Source organism: Zalophus californianus, chromosome 13 (assembly GCF_009762305.2).
Source record: "Zalophus californianus isolate mZalCal1 chromosome 13, mZalCal1.pri.v2, whole genome shotgun sequence".
In the NCBI taxonomy this organism is placed as follows: Eukaryota; Metazoa; Chordata; class Mammalia; order Carnivora; family Otariidae; genus Zalophus; species Zalophus californianus.
In genome coordinates this window covers 36,436,926-36,458,521 of record NC_045607.1, presented here as the reverse complement: position 1 = coordinate 36,458,521, position 21,596 = coordinate 36,436,926, and the positions used below count along the sequence as shown (strand labels likewise).

General features: G+C 40.2%; 1 protein-coding gene across 3 annotated transcripts in view; it reads left to right on the top strand.

Annotated features, from left to right (window-relative positions):
* Window positions 1-21,596, top strand: part of LOC113933991 (phospholipid-transporting ATPase FetA-like) — a 118,428-nt gene that overhangs the window by 51,357 nt on the left and 45,475 nt on the right. For all 3 annotated transcript variants that reach the window (XM_027614402.2, XM_027614404.2, XM_027614403.2), the window contains 8 exons: window positions 4,353-4,466; window positions 5,323-5,421; window positions 7,023-7,084; window positions 12,184-12,256; window positions 12,632-12,702; window positions 13,745-13,827; window positions 14,567-14,725; window positions 16,908-16,996. In XM_027614402.2, coding sequence (XP_027470203.2) covers window positions 4,353-4,466; window positions 5,323-5,421; window positions 7,023-7,084; window positions 12,184-12,256; window positions 12,632-12,702; window positions 13,745-13,827; window positions 14,567-14,725; window positions 16,908-16,996 — 750 coding nt within the window. The remainder of the gene's footprint in view (window positions 1-4,352; window positions 4,467-5,322; window positions 5,422-7,022; window positions 7,085-12,183; window positions 12,257-12,631; window positions 12,703-13,744; window positions 13,828-14,566; window positions 14,726-16,907; window positions 16,997-21,596) is intronic.

The following is a 21,596-nucleotide window of genomic DNA, read 5'->3' as shown; positions in this document are numbered from 1 at the left end:
CCAGCAATTATTTTTCTACTTTGACATCTGACAATACGTACAGCTCTAACAGTGGCACGGTTTTCCACTGTTTTCAATATACCTTAATTTATTGTACTAGTCTCCTATTGATGAACATTTAAAATGTGTCCATTCAGGGGTGCCTGGGTGGCTCAGTCAGTTAAGCGTCTGACTTTTGGTTTTGGCTCAGGTCATGATCTTGGTGTCATGAGGTTGATTTCCACATCAGGGCAGAGTCTGCTTGAGATTTTCTCTCTCCCTCTCTCTCTGCCCCTCCCCTGGCTCACACACGCACACACACTCTCTCTCTAAAATAAATAAATAAACCTTAATAAAAAATAAAATAAAATGCTTCCATTCATATCCAGGTGTCCCCTCCAAAAAAATAGTCTCCAGTGTTTTGCTATGATAAATGGTTCTGAATGAACACCATTAACCATAAATTTTATCACATTTGTGTAACTATATCTCATTTTTAAAGATATTTTTATTTTAGAGAGAGAGAAAGAGTGCAAGAATGGGAGGAGGGGGCGGGGGGGGGGTGTTGAAGCAGACTCCCTGCTGGGCAGGGAACCCAACACAGGGTTCTATCTCAGGACCCTGAGATCATGACCTGAGCAGACACCAAGAGCCGGATGTTTAACTGACTGAGCTACCAAGGCGCCCCTTGTGTGAATATATCTTATGAGAATTTCCTAGAAGTGAATTGGTTGGGTCAAAGGGAAAACACATTAAAAATTGTGATGCATATTGCCAGACTTCCATCTAAAAAGATTATATCCATTTATATTTCTACCTACAGTAGAGACTGCTATTTTTTCCATATTGCTGCCAGACTAGGTATTATCAATCTTTTTCCTCTTTGCCAGCCTCTTGAATGAAAAATGGTATTTTGTTGGGCGCCTGGGTGGCTCAGTTGGTTAAGCGACTGCCTTCGGCTCAGGTCATGATCCTGGAGTCCCGGGATCGAGTCCCGCATTGGGCTCCCCGCTCAGCGGGGAGTCTGCTTCTCCCTCTGACCCTCCTCCCTCTCATGCTCTCTGTCTCTCATTCTCTCTCTCGCAAATAAATAAAATCTTAAAAAAAAAAAAAAGAAAAATGGTATTTTGTTATCTATCTTTCCTTAATTTCAAGTGAGTTCAATAATCTTTTCATGTTAATTACCCTTTTGTATTTCTTTTTATGGAAAATACCTCTTTGCCCATTTTCTATTAGATTCTTCATTTTTCACTTATTTATTAATAACTCATAAAAAGATATATATTTAAAATTCATACTCCAGCACCCATCCTTGCCCACCTCTGCTCCCTATAGGGAACTACTCTTGTTACTTTCTTGTATATTCATCAGTACTTCTTTGTATAAATAAAGCAAAGCCACTTTCTTAAACTGTTCTAAACTTTAAAAATATGTCCTGGAGATGTTTTCTTTTCTTTTTTTTTTTAAAGATTTTATTTATTTATTTGACAGAGAGAGACACAGTGAGAGAGGGAACACAAGCAGGGGGAGTGGGAGATGGAGAAGCAGGCTCCCTGCTGAGCAGGGAGCCCGATGCGGGGCTCGATCCCAGGACCCTGGGATCATGACCAGAGCCGAAGGCAGACACTTGATGACTGAGCCACCCAGGCGCCCCAACAAGCAATGTTTTTATACATGTTATTTTGTGTATGTGCAGCTGTACCTATCTATCTGTAGCTATAGGCATATAAATACATATATAGCCATACATATTTGTAGTCTCTGTAGGACATTAGTTTATGATTTCTAAGTTAGAGAGGTTCTGGACAGTAACAGTGTTCAGGGTGTGGCCATGCAAGCAGATTTTCTTTCCCCCTTTCTATCTTCTAGACACATATGAGAGGCACTATAATGCAACAAAACTAGGTTTTGACATCAAACAGACCTGAGTTTGAGCACAGCTCTACTCCTTACTAACTTTGCCTCTTTAGGCATGTTTTTTAACCTCTCTGATCTTGAGTTTCCTCATCTATGAAAAGGGCCTAACTCACCTTACTTGGTGGTTTTGGGAGTTAGAGATAGCTGTGAATAATGTTAGCTCTCTTTCTGCAAGAAACCATTGCCTCTTGAAGAAAGAGTACAAGTCTCTTTCATCTCTGTATCCACAGTTTATACCACAATATTTGGCACATAAACTGCATTTGATAAATATATGCTGAATAAATACCTTTTCTTATGTATTTAACAACCATCTCATTTCCATGGCCCACTGCTGATTTTTCTCCTCTTCTCTACTCTTTTCCAGGCCCACTCCTTTTCTTCTTCTCAGCCTCTACCTTCTGAATCCCATTATGGCCTTGGCCTTCTGTCCTCCTCTATTCCTTCATTTAGCCGACAGTCAGGTTTCACTACCTAAAAAAATAAACAGCCCAAACCAAAATCCACCACCTCTAGCATGCTTAAATTTTATCACCTCTGCCAAAAAAGAACTAAACACTGAAGAAATTCATAGTTTAACCAGATGTTCTACATTCTTTAGATATTGCTTTTGGTTTGATGTTTAAGAGTAGAACAGAACACTCTGGTTGCCAAGTTAGTAAAGAAGTGCTGATATTTCTGTCTTGAGATAGAATCAGCAAGGCTTTTGTCTTTGTTTGCTAAATAAATGCTACCAAGTGGGTAGAAACCTGAAATATGATAATTAGTTATAAAATCAAATGGAAAATCAGGAGTGAAGGCCTGCTGCTTCAGTAAGCCTAAAGATCAGAAAAGGTCTTTGGTTCCAAGTTTCAGAACTATCTGGACTTAGACACTGAGAAATTCAGAGTATCTCATGATCAAAGACAGCGATTTCTATGTTAGAATAACATTTTCTCAGGGTTAGAAGGGCCAATAGTGATCATTTAGTTAAAACTTCTTTCAAGACAGACCTATGAGCTTCTCTGGGATAGATCTTGTTTAATTTTTTTCAGCCTACTAGTATAGCCCAGAACAGGACTATAAACAGAGCAAGCCTTGAGAGATGTATAGTGTTTGATTGGTTATTAACTAGAAAATCATAGAGAAAACACCCAGGAAATCTTAGTTGTAGCTTAGATCTCTAAACTCCTAAGCTCTATGACCAGCTTCTCTTCCCTAGGGAAATAGACAAGCATGTCTTGACTGAAGAGCCTATCTAGCCCTCCTGGGCAAGTTATAGCCTTAGGACTGAATGGTTTTGGTTTTCCAAGAGAAGGTCTCTGATGCTTTCCCAAGGCAGAGTCCGGCAAGATTTTTCATACTTGAGCAATATCTATACTCCAGGACTGCATGTGGGTTTTTTCCTCTTGTTTTAGCCTTCTACATGGAGAAGGTAGGGGAGAAGCCCTGTCCTGAGGAAATTGTTTGGTTTAAATTGTTATTCTTTTGCTTTTCTTGAGCTCTTATATTCAAGCTCTGACATCTTAGGTCAAATGATTGAAGACCCCAAGGTAGAAAGTAAGATGATCCTGTCAGCATCTTGAGATCAGGATTGAAGAGTTAGCAAGTTCCCGTTTTCACTCAGAAAAATCATAGCTCAGATATAAACCAAAACTATTTAGATTCTCTCAAGACAATTAAAAGGCAAGTGACTTCCCAATGCTGACAGGGACCAGTGTAGGAACCTTCAGTGGGCTAAGGTTGAAAGAGTAATTTGCTTTTGGCATCTGACATCCTTCAGCATTGAAAGCGGTATATAAAGGCACACCAAACTGAATTTGCCAGGCTTAGAAAAACTTCATTTGAGAGCCCTGGAGTAGAGCTAATACAAATGGCAAACTTGCCTACTATTTAGGGCTGAGAAGGACTAGTGGGTGAGAGGTAAGATGACTCTGAAGGATCTCTGATTCCATGAAAAGAAGGCACTTGGATAGCTACACAAGTGAAACTGAGACTCAGGGGACAGCACAGCCCCAACTCTGCAACTGACTCTGTGGTCTTTGGCAAATAACCTCAGTGCCTCAGTTTCCTCATCCTCAAAAAGTGATCATATCGTCCTCTCCTCATAGGGTTATTGTGAGGAATAAATAAGCTGCTACATATAAAATGCTTAGAACAGTGCCTTGCATGTAGTAAATATTCAATAAATGTAAGCTTTTATTGTTGATTTTATTAACATTATTATTAATAGCATCAATAAACAAAGAATTCTATGCCTCAAAAAAGTCCCATATTGATCAGCCTTGCCTTCTTTGCATTCTCTAGGTCTCCAAGAAAAGTGGGAGACAAAAACTTCTTCCTTCCCTCCCCCTCACCCCATGGTGGAGGAACTATGGCTTTTTCCTGTTTTGAGGAGTGGTCTTGGTGCTTTTTGTTAAGACTGGGAGGTGGGGTCTTTAGTTCCTCTAATTGTGCTTGTTTTCTTTTACTCACAGAACAATACCATCAAGACCTCAAGATACAGCGTCTTTAACTTCTTGCCCCTGAACCTATTTGAACAATTCCAGCGACTTGCAAATGCATATTTCCTCATTTTGCTATTCCTACAGGTATTGACTTTTGAGATCTTTTCCACAGAGCATTTTATCAATATCTCTGTGATCTGATTGTGTAATCAGTCCTTCTCCTCCCTAAACTGAGAAATGTCTCTCTAGGTAACAGGCAAATGGATGGCCTGGAGTGTCAGGCCAGTCCTATAGAGTAGCTGTCGTCAGGATTAGGTGGGATGAAACAAATCTCTGCAAAAGGAAGGACACAAGGTCACTGAATCCCAAGGAAGGGGAGCTCCCTCATCATGTCTGCATGGCCACAGTTCAGCTTGACCACAGGAGGTCACAGACTCTGCACCCCAACCACAACTACAACTCCATTTCTCATTCATTGTCCCAGCCTCCCTGACAGAAAGTTAACATGCAGGAATTCTGAGAAAGAGAATGGTTTAGAACATAAGAATACCAGCACAGGGCAAGGAAGCAGGGCAGGGTCAGCCCAAACTGGGGAGAGAGGGACGGATTGTTTCATTTCCCCTTATGCTGAGGGATAAGGGAGGGGATGTGGTTTTCCAATGTCCACTCTTATCTCCCAGTTCCCCCTACCTCTCACCAGAACCTTCATCATCAGAGGAGAAATAGCCCATCAAGACTATTGTAGTGGAGTTTGGGACAGATAGGTGGCAACTTTCCATCTCCTATTCTTTTGTCCTTTCTTGGCGATGTTTACTTATATTAACATCTATATTATATATTTACTTATATTACTTATATTTCCAAAACAGTGGAAAGCAACTAGGATAGTTGAATTTATTATGAACCTTGTGGAGGTGAAAGAGGTGGGGGGGGTTGCTGGTAGGAAATATATTGTCCTTTAAGCTTTCTGAGCCAAGTTTCTCCCTTTTCCCTCTCACAGTTGATTCCCCAGATCTCCTCCTTGGCATGGTACACAACTGTGATACCCCTGATGGTGGTGCTGTCCATAACAGCAGTGAAGGATGCCATCGATGACATGGTGAAGTGGCTTCCTGGGCTCCTAGTCCTTCACAGTACCTAGTCTGGTTGGGGGGCAGAAAAGACTTCCCAGAATTACCTAGTGCGAGGAAGAAGCACTGAATGGAAAGAGATGTTTCCTTTCCTTGCTTCCTTATCCATCCCAAAAGAAAATGTAACTCCCTTAGCCTCAAGACAGTGCAAGGCCTTTCTCTGTCTTCCACTGCCACCATTTAGCCCTCTTCCAGGCTTTCTTCCAGCTCCTTTTTAATAACCCACCTCTTCCTTCACTTGGCTTTCTCACTTCTTCATTCACTTGGCTTTCTCCAAGTTTGTGCTCATCTTTCCTCCTCCATTCCCCTTCTCCTGTTGTTGTACTCCTGTTCCTTTCCTCCCCCTGTCCTCTCCTCCCTCTTGTCCTGTTCTTAGTTTTCTCCTCCCCTTTCCACATTCCCCTTCTCCTCTCTAGCTCTCCCTATTTTCCATTCCAACTTTCACTTCTATAAGGTATATACAGCTAGGAACCCCCTGGGTTTAGAACACCTTAGGACATAAACAGAGGCCAACTCCTTTCCTGGTCTTGGAGGGAGAAACTGGCTGGCAGTGAGTGCTGCTTGGCATCCTCTTTGCGCCTTAGAGCAGGCCTGACATAGAACCATGAGAATGAGGCCCCAGTACCAAGCCTGCTAGTGGGATTTGGGAAGTCAGACCTGTTGACCTGCCTCCAGCTTCCCTAAGAGAGTCCTTCTGATTTTGCCAGGATAGATTTTTAGACCAAAGTTTTTGAGCTTGATGTTTCTCTAGCTTTTTAACTCTGCAACTCTTTTAAATCCATAATTAGCCATGTAGTGGTTGAAATTTTAGTCAAAACTCGGATGTGCAAAAAATGTGACTTTATTTCTCTATAACTAAACTCAGTATATCTCACAACTACCACCACACCATCCCAAACCTTTTTAATGAGAGCTGAAAGCTAAATTTGCCACTTCAGGATAACCCAGTTACTTCTGGGTTAGAACTTAGTTTCTTTAGGAGAAGCATGCTGACAAATTCAAGATTCTCCCGGCCCTCTTCATAGTCCTGCCTTTTTCCCAGGGAGAAATCTCAACTGGAAGTAGAAGATTCATGTGAGCATCAGGACATACCCTGTATTTGTCCCCCTTCTATTTGGTCTTTGAATAGAAGACCTCTGTTGTCTTTCCTTAATGCATCCACTGTAGAAGCTTCTGTGTGTTGACTGTGGTGGGAATAGGCTTGAGAATTCTTAACTTTCCCTGCTCCTACCAAGGTGTTCACAGGGACTCTAGTCCTGTCCATCATTTTTCATTGTCTGCTCTGTGGCTTTGACTAAGTTGTTTGTTTTCATTCCCCCAGGCTTTGGCTTTTGATATTTAAAACCAAGATTTTGTCTCTTTCTTTTCCTTTGGTTCTTTTTCTGACCTCTTTTCCCAGCTTCCCTGAGACAATCAGCCTCTTACCCTGGTTTTAATGGTAGTTAGGCTTGGGAGGTAAAGGAAAATTATAAATAAGGAGAACTGCATTGGATAGTATTTCAGAATACTAACCTTCGACATACAATTTGCTCTATGCCTATTTCCTGAACATTTTCTTGTGTGATTTTAGAAAAGACACCAAAATGACAATCAAGTCAACAACCGTTATGTTCTGGTGGTGATGAATGGCAGGTGAGTCATAAGGAAACCAGTTTAGGTAGGACCAACTCTGGGAGAGGGTTGTCTTTGGCAAAGTTTGATGGTGTTGGGTACTTTGGAAAAGTAGGACAGTGAAAAGAACCTAAGGTTGAACATAAGAATTTGTTTCTAGATCTAGCATACCCTGAATTTGCTGTGTGACCTCAGACTTCTCTGGGCCTCATATTATCTGTAAAGGAAGATAATATTCTCTTCCTTGGAGGATGTTGCAAAAATGAAAATGAAATAATATATATTAAGGTAACTAACAATTTATGACATACAAGCGATTATTATTAACGCAGTGGTCAGCATGGAGATATGTGTCTTTAGAACATCAGTGGATTCTGGCAGGGCTTATTGGCCATTCTACTATATAAACTTTGATCAGGTCATCTTTTCGTTAACAATCTAAAGAAAGTACTGTCTTAAAAAATAATAATAATACAATAAAGTATTGGTGTTGACCTATTGCTGTGGTGTTTGGTCATAGCTGTCTAAAGTGTTGTCAATGGTTCCGTGTTTATATTTGATGATGCTGTACAAAATTTGAGCAATTTACCTTTGTCAGGAATATAGGGAGGCAGATGTAACTCATATATAAAATAAAATATGGAGACTATTAAAGGAGATACAAAAAATTATTATAGGAATTAATAAAAATGAGGAATCATAGCTGGTTAAAGGAATCAAGGAAGACTTTCTGGAAGAGCGAATGTCTGTGCTAGGCCTTCAGGGATGGGGAAGAATTCAACAAATAGAGATTGTAAAACAGGAAAAATGACCAGTGTGTGCAGTAACATGATTGCTAATAAGTACAAACCTGAAGGAATTAAAAATTGAAGTCCAGGGGCGCCTGGGTGGCTCAGTTGGTTGAGCAACTGCCTTTGGCTCAGGTCATGATCTCAGGGTCCTGGGATCGAGCCCCGCATCGGGCTCCCTGCTCAGCAGGAAGCCTGCTTCTCCCTTTCCCACTCCCACTGCCTGTGTTCCCTCTCTCACTGTCTCTCTCTCTGTCGGGTAAATAAATAAAATCTTAAAAAAAAAAAAACTGAAGTCCAGTCTTTGTTCACAGTGGCCTTACAGAACCCCCCGGGAGCTGTAATTTTAATCATATAATTCTTTTATGTGAAGTTCTTGGGCATCTAATCCTGTTATTTATTCTGACTGCTGATTCTTACTCGTGGTGGATTATTTCCTCAAGTGTTTTGGTCTGTTGAAGCCTCTCATAAGATACCAGCAAAAAAAGTCAGTTGTGATTAAAAAGAAAATTTAAAACAAAGGAAGAAAGAAAATTGAAAAAAAGAAAAGACAAAACTCAGTGTATTAGAAATTTGCAAGGCTAGGGAATTACTGACCAAATGGATTTAGTCAAATGAACCCCTCAGGTAGTTTGAGCACTTAGGTTTTGAAAGGCTTGGAAAAGAATTTGTCATAGAGTGGTTTCAGGGTGGGAGGTCAAAAATGGGGCCCTGGTTAGACTTTATAAGCCAGTGTTTAATTTAACACTCAGTGAAGCTGGTTGTTGAAATAGTCTGTATTCCAGAAAGTGACTTTCTTTTTCTAGAACACATGGTGTTGAGTAGAGCTACTATTGAAAAAGTTTGCCTGTTTTGCAAGTTGTGATTTCTGTCATTTTCATTTCTCAATAATTTTGGTTACCAGCACATCATTAGTGGAATTTTCTTTATGAGAATTCTAAATGCCCTGAATTGAGGTTGTATCCCTTTTGAGGGGTTTGTGTTTGCTTCTGCCAGGTAACTCAAGGGTATCACCTACTGAGACCTATTTTGAGGAGTTATACATTTGAATCCCATACCTCACAAGGTTATAAATTCTTAAGGGAGAGTTCTTTACTAACCCCCAACTCTCCAGAGTAAGATAGACAAACTTTCTTGCCAGTGGGTTAATTTTTTTTTTTTTTTTTTTAGATTTTATTTATTTATTTGACAGAGACACAGCGAGAGAGGGAACACAAGCAGGGGGAGTGGGAGAGGGAGAAGCAGGCTCCCCGCGGAGCAGGGAGCCCGCCCAATATGGGGCTCAATCCCAGGACCCTGGGATCATGACCTAAACCAAAGGCAGACGCTTAACCACTGAGCCACCCAGATGCCTCTGGGTTAATTTTTTTTAGACCACCTTTTCCCTAATGGTGTTGCCCTTTCAGAGTCCTGGCTTTATAAGGGGTTCTTAGTTCCAACTCATTGCCTCTCAAGATCCTAAGGCTTCATGTCCTCTCAGTGGGCTAAATTAAAACTCAAGTCACTAATTATTAAGATTGGCAATTCCTTCCTTCACTTAGAGCAAGAACAGCTTTAGAGCATACTGACTATTCTGGATTTCAGACCTTTTTTTTTTTTTTCCTCCTGGCTCCTTACTTATGGTAAGCATGTCTTTACTTTTGAAAGAATGTTTGCCCTAACATATCTAGCATTTCTAAATATTTGTAGTAGAAAAAGTACCAGTATGTTACAGAACTCCAGGAGGTACCACTCATATAAAACAGAGAATATAATGTGAATGGTCTCCTCTGGAGTCAAAGCACTGCCTTCTCTAGCTCTTGGATCATATTTTCTAAACCAAAAGTTAGAATGCAATGCCTGAAAATTCAAAATGTGCTTATGGCATAACAGGATTGAATATTTTAAGTCAGAAGGGAGTAACTTCCCCTCTCCTAAATCTGGGATACATGACTGTTATAATGTCCAGGAAAAAATTGGTAGTAGTTTGACAGCTCCTATGTAATAAAATATAAGCTTTTAAATCTTTAGGAAAAGCCAGAATGGTGTAGCCCTTCTTGCCAAATTTACTGGTGAAAATCATAGCAGACAGAATGTGAGAGAACTAGCAAAAGTGAACGTGGATCAAAACAAAGCAAAACAGACATTCAGATATTTTTCTCCAAGTCTTATAGCTACTCCCTTTCAGTACTGTAAAGCAGATTTGAAAATTAGTAACAAAATTAGTAAATGTATTGGATTTTATCTGCATTGAAATGACACTTGAAACCAAGGGAAGGAGATACAAGGATATATAAATAGTGGTTTTATAACAAAGTCTTACATTTGTATTATAACATGCAAAGAGGGGTGGTGAAGTTGGTTGGGCCTCCAACTCTTGGTTTTGGTTCTGGTCATGGTCTCAGGGTTGTGAGAGTACTTAAGATCTCTCTCCCTCTCCCTCTGCCCTTCTCCCCTGAAAAATAAATAAATAATCTTTTAAAAAAATAACATGCAGGGGAGGGGGTGGGGGGATGGGTTAGCCTGGTGATGGATATTAAAGAGGGCACATTCTGCGTGGAGCACTGGGTGTTATGCGCAAACAATGAATCATGGAACACTACATCAGAAACTAATGATGTAATGTATGGTGATTAACATAACAATAAAAAATGGGAAAAAATAATAACATGCAGAGAAAATTGAATTTGTAATAAGATTTAAAGAAATATAACCCAGGAATTGGAAGAAAATTATCTAAAAGAAAGAGTGGATTTATATAAAAGAAATTTTGGGGGGAATAAAAGAAATTTGGGGGGGATAAAAGAAATTTGGCCCTTCTTAAAGAAGCTATCTTCCCAGAAAAGGCATTGTGAGAAAACCCATGCCTTTGTGTGTCTGGCAAAGTGATGATGTATGTCATGCCTACAGATAACAAGGCTTCATTCAAAGGTGAAACAAGCAATGGCATCCAGGTATGCCTTCCCTTTGCCAGCTCTTTGGGTGCTTAGCGTAATAGAATTGTTGCAAAGAGGTAGCTCATAATTCCAAAATGCTCGTGGCACTGTGTATATCTTTCTTAGTCCCTTATCAGAAAGGAAGGATTTATGGCCTGTATGGAATTGGGGAAATCAAGATACAAAAAAGAGAAAGGAAGAGAACCAGTATTGTAGAATCTGCTCTTACTGCCAGCTGCCTTTTGTGGGAAGTGAGGATTTGAGGGGTCAAAAATAATCCAATTTTGAGGGCACTTGATGTCTTGAGCCCTGGGCATTATATGCAACTGATGAATCAGTAAATTCTACCCTGAAACTAATAATACACTATATTTTTTTAAAGATTTTATTTATTTATTTGAGAGAGAGAGAGAATGAGAGAGAAAGCACATGAGATGCGGGGAGGGTCAAAGGGAGAAGCAGACTCCCTGCCAAACAGGGAGCCCGATGCGGGACTCGATCCTGGGACTCCAAGATCATGACCTGAGCCGAAGGCAGTCGCTTAACCAACTGAGCCACCCAGGCGCCCATAATACACTATATGTTAACTAACTTGAATTTTTTTTTAAAAAGTAATCCAATTTTGGGTGCCTGGGTGGCTCAGTTGGTTAAGCGACTGCCTTCGGCTCAGGTCATGATCCTGGAGTCCCAGGATCGAGTCCCACGTCAGGCTTCCTGCTCAGCAGGGAGTCTGCTTCTCCCTTTGACCCTCTCCCCTCTCATGCTCTCTCTCTCTCTCATTCTCTCTCTCAAATAAATAAATAAAATCTTAAAAAAAAATAAAAAGTAATCCAATTTTAACATAATAAAATTGGTACAGCCGTATGATAGAATGCATTTTTATCTATCAAAAAGAATGAGCCACATCTTCTGTAAGTGCTCTGCAAGACATGTTATTACATGAAAAATGCAAAGTGTAACAAATTATGTATCTAGTGTGTAACTTTTAAATGTATGTGTTGTATTATTTGGATTGATATTTTCTAGAAAGAAATACAAAAAGTTACTCACAGTTGCTACCTTGAGAAGCAAAACTAAAATCTGGGAAGAGAGGAGAATTTTTCCTTTTATATACTTCTTTATTATTTGGATTATTTTTTTTACCATATGCCTATATTACTTTTAGTGAAAGAATAATGCACATGTATGACTACATATGACTTTATGGAGGTTTAGAAAACCCTTATAACCTGAAGTCAAGAGAAATGGGCCCCATTCTTGATTATAGCAAGCATGCATCACAAAACAGTTTGGTTCTCCTATAAGTCTTGATTTCATCTCAGCTTTTTTCTTTCACTTTTTATTTCTTTTCTTGATTGTCAAAGCAGGACTGTGGGGAAATTCTCAGAGCACACATTCAAGGCTCATTTTCTTACAGGATAAAGGAGGACAAATGGATGAATATTCAAGTGGGAGATATAATAAAACTAAAAAATAATCAGTCTGTCACGGTGAGTACCTCTTTGGGCTGCGGCTTTTTCTTTTTTGGCTTGAGCGCGTACAAAGGAACCCTTTTAGCACTTCTGCTGCCACTGCTTTTGGTGACCTCTGTCTGCCTCACTTTGCATCCAGAGATTAACAGCTCCTGTGCTAAGCAGAAGCTTGTTTTTGTCTGCCTCTCGCCATAGCTACAGATAAAGTATGACTAGTTTCAGGAGGGGCTGTGTGTGGTAGCTGCGGTGGGTCCTAGACAAAGAGAGTAAACCAAATATCTGTAAAATTCTTAGGATGAACATCTGTTCCTGAGGTAATTGCTTTTGTTACACGGTAATATTAAAAGTCTGCCTTCCTGCTTTCCTTATCTTCTCTGACTTTTCTGACCACAGGCTGATATGCTATTACTCTCTAGCAGTGAGCCCTGCGGTCTGACATATATAGAAACAGCAGAACTGGATGGGTAAGTCTTCCTTCCTGATAGTCATTTAAGACAATTGAGCCACCTTAATTTCTCACTGAGGGAGAGCATGATGCAGAGAATGAATATTATTCTCAGATGGAAGTGCCAAAGATGCTAGAAATATCCAGGTAAGCGAAAAGAGGAGGCCTGGCCCTTGGGACCTCAAGTCTAAGACTGAGCTCTTAACAACAGTAAGCATCCACTGGATGCAGAATCTGGACAAATAAACTCCATATTCTCCATCTCTAAACTGGAGACACTCTGGTTGTATTCACTAATGCTGAATGATAGGAAAGAGGTTAATAGAACTGTAAAATTTCAGAATAGGGTTCCGAAGTTTGGAGTGGGGAGGATGGGTATGGAGGTAATTATTTACTGATAAAATACCATGTTCTACAAAGGATTTAAGGTAGAAATTCATTAACATGCAAAAGCTAAGGTCTTAGGAGGATAGAGGCCATCTTCGGAGAGCTTGTCCTTTGCGGTTTTCTATTGATTACATTCTTACAACTGTTCTTCTTGGTGCCCACAAGCTTTTTGAAATGCGGCTTCCATTTTTCTTTCTGTCTCTATGCATTCCTGTATCAGCAAATGGTTAACTGGGGTTCCTTCATGGGTCCTATAACTATTTACGAAGTGAGGAGTATATTTAATTGAAAGTGTGTGCAACATTCTTACCAAGACCTGCTCCTTGTTCTTGAAGGGAGCAGTGCCACCTTCAGGTTGTTTTGTGATGTCTCTTCAGCTTCATCTGGAGCACCTGACCAGCAAGATTTCATGGATTGATTAAAGTAGAGATGGTGTGTTGCAGGGAGACAGGAGAGTGAGCAGGCTAACACTCGGCTTCCTTGTGGAGCCATCTACCTCAATACTGTCCTTGAGAGAGAACAGCGGAGGTGACTCTTACAGCTCAAAACTGTAGCCCAAGCTCTACTGGCAGTATCTATATTCTAAAATCCCATGACGAAGTGGGAGAAACGTGACCTCTGCTGCTGTTGTGCATGTGTCCTGTGCTCTGGTGACTCTGTACCCTTTGCTTTAGTGAAACCAACCTGAAAGTGAAGCAGGCCATCTCAGTTACCAGTGACTTGGAAGATAACCTGGGGCTACTGTCTGCCTTTGATGGTGAGTTAGGAAGTAGGTTTGCCCACAAACATGTTTATCAGTAGAGGACTGGTTAAAGAAAGTAAGTATGGTAAATCCATACAGTGAATTCTTCATAACTTACTAAGAACAATACGCAAATTGATATTTATTTACATGGAAAAAATATTCACAACATATTCATAAGTGAAGGAAACTATTACAGTCGACTGTGCATAGCATATATAACATAAGATTGTTTTTGGAAGCATATATGTTTATAAGTACATGTATAGAAAACTGGGAAGGATGTACTTCAAAAGATTAATAGCACTTACCTCTAGGCAATTTTACTTTCTCCTCTTAGTATTGTATATGTATTTACAAAGGACATATTTTACTTTAGTAATCAGGAAAAAGCAAATTATTTCCATTTTGAAAAAAATACTAGATTTGCTTTAAGTTAAGTAGTTTTTTAATTTCTTCAGATTCAGAGCTCATATGATCTGGCAGTACTGATGGTGAAAAGTTATCATGCGGGTTTTTATCTCTCTGGATGACCCATGTCACATACAGAATTACTCTTCTTTAACGTTCAGAAACCTTTGTCTGCCTTTTTAAAGGGAGCTGGTGAGAAATAGGCAGCAGCTGAGAGAGGATAGGAAAAGGAAGTGTATGTATTTTGAAAGAGGGATGTTCTTTCCTCTTTTCTGTTAAGCCTCCTGTTAGGAAAGGCCTAAGATTACAGAGCCAGGACTCTTACTCCTTCATTTTTCTTCAGGAAAAGTGAGGTGTGAGTCTCCCAATAACAAGTTGGACAAATTCACAGGAATACTGACTTACAAGGGAAAAAACTACATCCTGGACCATGACAAGCTGCTACTCCGAGGCTGCATCATCAGGAATACAGATTGGTGCTATGGCTTGGTGATTTATACCGGTATGTCTCCTGAGAGTCGCAGTCAGGCCCCCAGTCTGCTAGGTTCCATTCATGATCAATTTATGGGTACTCAGTTTCCAGGATGTAGATATGGGACCCAGATATACATACACCATGGCTTTGAGACAGACAGAAAGGGAAGTAGATAGATGGATAGATGGATGGATGGAAGATTTAAGAAAAACCTTTCTTCTTAGAAAAAAAAAAAGACATTTTTCCCAGAGCAAGAAGTCTGTGTTCCAAGACCACAGGGCACTTACGAGTCTTTCCAGTCATATCTGGACACAGGAGAAGGTGTATGTATAGAAAGAGTACACATGGAATTAACATGTGAGAGGGGGAACATCTGAAAGGAGAGTGTATATATGTGGATTACTCCCAGGAGAGAATACACACAGTGCTCACTATGGAGAAGATTATAAAATGTGAGAGATTCATGCCACAGGAAAAGGCACATATGAATCATTAGCAGCGGCCCCTCTTGAGACATCATTTAGAACCATAATCCCTTATGCTTAGTGAAGGTTTTTTGGGGGGTTATGATGTGTTTGGGAAGATGGAAGAAGCTTCTGTGCCACCCTCTGCCCTTGGTGACAATGGGCATTGATGACAACAACCATAGTAAGAGGCTGGGGAACCTGAAGAAAGCATCGAGGAAGATTTACCACGGGGAGTACTATTCAACTCAGAGCTCCCCTTCTGAAGAATTCACCCTAGACATGGGGATCTTAGATGCCTCACTTCTATGGGAAATAATGAGATCCAAACCCTAGAGAGAAGCTTAAGAGTCCAGGGAGGCCTTGGTGGAAACTTTTTCATCAGCTCTTGAGCTATAGTGACAGCTTCTAGGCTGACTAATCCCAAACCCAAAAGATGTCAAGTACTCTTATTTTCTTCAGTGTACTTCAGCAGCTACCCCTACACATTGCCTTTCAGAAAAAGCTCACTTTTCAGCAAAGGGTTTCTCTCTAAAGCAATGGCAGTGAGGTTGCCAACCAGCACAAATTTAGCTAAGGTTGCTCTCTGGCTCTTGGTTTACATGGTAGTGAAAAGTCTTTTGGGGCTTTGGGAAACCTAGAGCAGAAGAGAACTGATACCCTTAAGAGCATCTTGAAGTATTCAGTGCAGAATTTAGTTGTTATTCCTCTACATGATGCCCAGGTTCTACCATGATCTCCACATCCTTCTTGAAATGTGAGGTAGAGTCATTCTTTCTAAGGACCCTTTGAAGATTCTGTCCCTTGTAGCTTCCAGGCTCTGAGACAAACTTCTCATGACTTCAGGCCCTTCACGAAATGCCTTAGAAGGAAAGAATAGTGTAGCTTAGGCCCTGTATTCTCAGCATCTGCCCACATTATCAGGGAAGTTCCAGCTCCCTCATGTGTAAACATTAAGGAAATTCCTTCATTGGAGTACATGTAAGAATAACAATCAGGTAGTAAAAACCAGAGAAATTGCTACTTACACTTTCTTCTAAACCTCTTACATTTTCTCTACAACCATATTTCTGGTCAGTAATACCCAACTCTAGTCCTATTGGCCACTAAAAACTCTTTACTTCTACTTACCATCTGCCCTGTCATGAAGAAATACGGTCTCTGGTCTCTCAGCCCCAGAAAAGCCCAGCTTCCACCTCAGAAGAAATCACTGCTATTGCCTTTTCCCACTTAGAAACTTGGAATAGAACCTGGCCCGGCAGAGGGTTTCCTCAAAAGAAGGTGGAGATCTCTTTATCAAAAAATCTCTTTTCTAAGCTAAATAAATCAGATGATGATGATGAGAAAGAAGCTTGTGGCTCCTAGTGTTGAATTACTATATTGTACACCTGAAATTAATATAACACTGCTTGTTAACTTACTGGGATTAAAATTAAAACTAAAAAAAAAAAAGTTTGTGGCTCCTATTCTGACTTATCTCATCTGTGGAAGGTTAGACTGTCTAAGGTGCTGCAAAAAGAGAGGTCAGCATCAATGTACTTTGCAGAAATACTTGGGATTATCCTTAGAAATAAAACGTGTATTTTTTTAGTTATTGGCACCAACTACGAGCCTTTCTCCAGGGCTTTATCCCCTGGCATTGGTAAGAGGTTTGATTAGGTGATCATAAAGGTATATTTCAATCCATTTTCAATCCTCTGAGTATATTCAATGATTCTAAGAGCTGGTCTCCCTGTTTCACTTAGGACCAGACACCAAATTAATGCAGAACTGTGGAAAGTCTACCTTTAAGCGGACGCACATGGACCATCTCTTGAATGTCCTTGTGCTCTGGGTAAGTTAAAGACATTTTTTTCTTCTTTACAAATAGACATGCTTTTCTTCCTTCCGTGGCTGTAGCTGGCATTTCCGACCTGGATTTTAGTTGTTTGAAAAACTCATGGTACGCTATTTACTAATGCCAGAAGCAGAAAAGAACAGAGCCAATTGACAAGGAAGTCTCTCTCTAGTTTACACCTCTGTTGTAGAGGACAGTCACAATTTAAGATTTCATGCTCTGATTAGTAATACTGGGATGGATCAAGGACCCTGCTTTAGAAACTGACACATTTTTATTTCCTCATAGCCATCGTGAGCACTTTAATAAAACATTACTTAGACTAATAGAACACCTTACTTACACTCAGACTGTTTCCTTAGAGGAGTCTAAGGTCTGCCACAGGGGGAATAGGAAAGATCAAGTGAGTTTTGTTCTGACCCCGTCATTCTGATGTTCTTACTTCAAGAAGAGCAGCTTGACATTTATCTGTTCTGTAAGATTTCAGTTGGAAAAAAGAGATTCTGTTGCTAAGAAATGAAATTTGAAAAGCACTCAATAGACAGTAATAGCTTTGATAATAGAAGTTTAATCTGAAGATTTATTTCCATGCTATCCTATACAGAATTTTCTTCTTGTTAGATATAGACTTGTTTGCATAACTAAGTAATTTCAGTGGTGCCTATACTTAATTCAATAACTTTTCATTTTTATTTTTACTCTATTGCTTAGACTCTGAAAATTTAAAAGTGCCTTTTCTTTCTGTATATCTCTCATTAATATCAGAATTATAAACTGCCTCATCTCCCTTATTAATTATGGAAAATATCACTGTTCTTTTTTTTAGGATTTTATTTATTCATTTGAGAGAGAGAGAGCACAAGCAGGGAGAGAGGCAGAGGGAGAGGGAGAAGGAGACTCCTTGCTGAGCTGGGAGCCCAAAGTGGGGCTCGATTCCAGGACCTGCAGATCATGACCTGAGCCAAAGGCAGATGCTCAACCATCTGAGCCACCCAGGCACCCTGGAAATATCACTGTTCTTTTCCTAAATCCTCTGGATTTAGTAAATGGGGTTTTAGAAAATTAGGAAAGTTCATTCAGCTTTGAGACTAGAAGCTGGCATCCACTCTTTCTACTACTGTCTGCGTAGCTTTCAGCAACTGAAACAAAGTAACATTTCCTGGTTTCTTCATGAGGAAATCACATTTGAGAATTCAGGGAGGTGACATAGGTAAATATGCCTCATACAGTATTAGGAACATGTATCATTAGGCACTAAGTTATGTCGTTTTGCCTAGGCTTATTTTCAAAACAGAATGTCTCCCATGTGCCCAGGAAAGTTCACCTACTTAGTGAAGGTCGGTGACAATACTTGACATCTGTTAGAGTGATTTTAACTTTTTAGAATATTCATCATTCACTTACTGGAGCCTCACTACATCCATGACAATAGACAAGTCATGAAGTATTTCCTCATTTGACAAACATGCAAATTGAGACACAATAAAGATAAATATCGTAAGTAAAATCCTACAAAAAAAATAATGGCAAAGACATTATAATAATAATGTCCTACAAAAAATTGTAGGATAATATAAAATAAATAATAAACAATAAATCCTACAAAAAATAATGGCAATGACTCATCAATTCATATTTATTGAGAATCTATTATGTGCCCAGATGTGCCTGATGTTGTGAGAATCATAAAGATGTATAAGATCTGGGTGCAGCCCCCAAGTTTATAAAGGGGGCAGGGCAGCAATATGTGTTACATGCTTTACATATATCATTTTATTTAATTATCACATCTATCCATCTAGGCATAACTTTTCAGAATCAATGCTCTTTCTGCTATACTTGCTGTCTCCTGGGGGGACAAAATTAAAACACATGACAAGTGCTGTTTAAAAGGCAGATTGGCCTCAACATCACTCGGCATCAGGGAAATCCAAATCAAAACCTCAATGAGATACCACCTCACACCAGTCAGAATGGTTAAAATTAACAAGTCAGGAAACGACAGATGTCGGTGGGGATGCAGAGAAAGGGGAACCCTCCTACACTGTTGGTGGGAATGCAAGCTGGTGCAACCACTCTGGAAAACAGTATGGAGGTTCTGAAAAGGTTGAAAATAGAGCTACCATACAATCTAGCAATTGTACTACTGGGTATTTACCCCAAAGATACAAATGTAGGGATCCGAAGGGGTACGTGCACCCCGATGTTTATAGCAGCAGTGTCCACAATAGCCAAACTGTGGAAAGAGCCAAGATGTCCACTGACAGATGAATGGATAAAGAAGATGTGGTATATATATACAATGGAATATTACGCAGCCATCAAAAGGAATGAGATCTTGCCGTTTGTAATGATGTGGATGGAACTGGAGGGTGTTATGCTGAGCAAAATAAGTCAATCAGAGAAAGACATGTATCATATGAACTCACTGATATGAGGAACTCTTAATCTCAGGAAACAAACTGAGGGTTGCCAGAATGGGGGGTGGGAGGGGTGGGGTGGCTGGGTGATAGACATTGGGGAGGGTATGTGCTATGGTGAGCACTGTGAAGTGTGCAAGACTGTTGAATCACAGATCTGTACCTCTGAAACAAATAATGCAATATATGTTAAGAAAAAAAAGAAGAAGATAGCAGGAGGGGAAGAATGAAGGGGGAGAAATCGGAGGGGGAGATGAACCATGAGAGACGATGGACTCTGAAAAACAAACTGAGGGTTCTAGAGGGGAGGGGGGTGGGAGGATGGGTTAGCCTGGTGATGGGTATTAAAGAGGGCACGTTCTGCATGGAGCACTGGGTATTATGCACAAACAATGAATCATGGAACACTACATCAAAAACTAATGATGTAATGTATGGTGATTAAAATAACAATAAAAAATTAAAAAAAAATAAAAGGCAGATTGGCCACATATGAAGAAATTAAAAAACTAAAAAGAAAATCCCACAAGCTTCCAGAGAAGAATAGAAGGTCATATACCAGGATCAAAAATTAGAATAGCATTAGACTTCTCAACAGCAACAGCAGAAGGTAAACCTCAATGCCTTCAAAAGTGTGTGAGAAAATTATTTGTAGCCTATAATTCTAAATCCAGTGAAACTATCAATAAAATTCAAGCATAAAGAAATATCCATATGCATAAAGACTCAAAAAAATTTATTCATCGTGTCTCCCCTCTTAGGAAGCTCCTAGTGTGTATACTTAGACAAAACAAGAAAGTAAACTAAGAAAGATTACAGAAGCCAGGAAACAAGGGGACAAGTGAAAGGAAGTCCTAGGAAGATAGCTGAATAGCAGGCCTAGAGAACTCCAGTGCAGATTACAGCAGGAACATAGAGGTACCTGCAGGGGGTTCTCCAGAGAGAGAATGTAGTTCTCTGCTCAGGTTCTCACAAAACAGAGGCAACAGAGAGTCAATGCAAATGCTGGGGGCAGCTAAGCTGGCAGAGTAGTTGCTATAAATTCCTGTATTTCTATGGTTATTCATGCAATCTTTGTATGAAATCTTATCTGGGGTACTGTGTTCACTTTTGGGCACCAGTTTAAGAAGAACACTGAGAAGCTTAATGAAATGACTATAAAGAAGTACAGACAGGGGACACCTAGGTGGCTCAGTCGTTAAGCGTCTGCCTTCAGCTCAGGTCATGATCCCAGGGTCCTGGGATCGAGCCCCGCATCAGGCTCCCTGCTTGGCGGGAAGACTGCTTCTCCCTCTCCCACTCCCCCTGCTTGTGTTCCCTCTCTCGCTGTGTCTCTCTCTCTGTCAAATAAGTAAAATCTTAAAAAAAAAAAAAAAGTACAAACAGGAAATAAATACCTAACAGCCCTGACAGAGGATGAACCAGCAGCAGACCCAAGATGTTGATGAGTTTTTGGAAGGCAGAAAGTAGATAGATTATATTGATAGATAAACCAGAGTAGTGAAAGCTTCAGTGCAAATGTATTCTTCTTGGTAGAGCTCAGTAATAGCTCCAAGCTAGCATCAGCAGGTATGGAGAGCAGAAGTGGTAGGTGGGAAAATGATTAGGATAATTAATTTTAAAACTGCCCATAAAACAACATGGGCAACAATTTTTTGGCCCTCTGTACCCCCCTGCCAGCCCTATAGCATGCATATAACAATAGCAAATGTATTTGCTTTCCAGTCTCAAACAAGAGAACTGCTTTCTAAAGAAATTTAACAACCTTTCTCAGAGGGCTAGGGCTTCTAATGCAGGTGTCATCACTTCAGTGTAAAACCCATTTTATTTTAAATTTAAGGGGCAGGGCACCTGGGTGGCTCAGTTGGTTGAGTGTTGGACTGGTGATTTTGGCTCAGGTCATGATCTCATGGGTCCTGGGATCAAGCCCTGCATCAGGCTCCTCCAGCCTCACATCAGGCTCCACACTTAGCAGGGAGTCTGCTTGGGATTCTCTCTCTCCTTGATACTCCCCAAAGCATTCACAGGCACTCTCTCTCTCTCAAATAAATAACATAACACAACTTAGTTAGTTAGTTAGTTAGTTAGTTAGTTAGTTAGTTAGTTATGGGGCTCCAATGTGCTTGCATGCTCCTTGTGCACCTGAAGGTGAGATCTGTCAAATAACACATACTGCC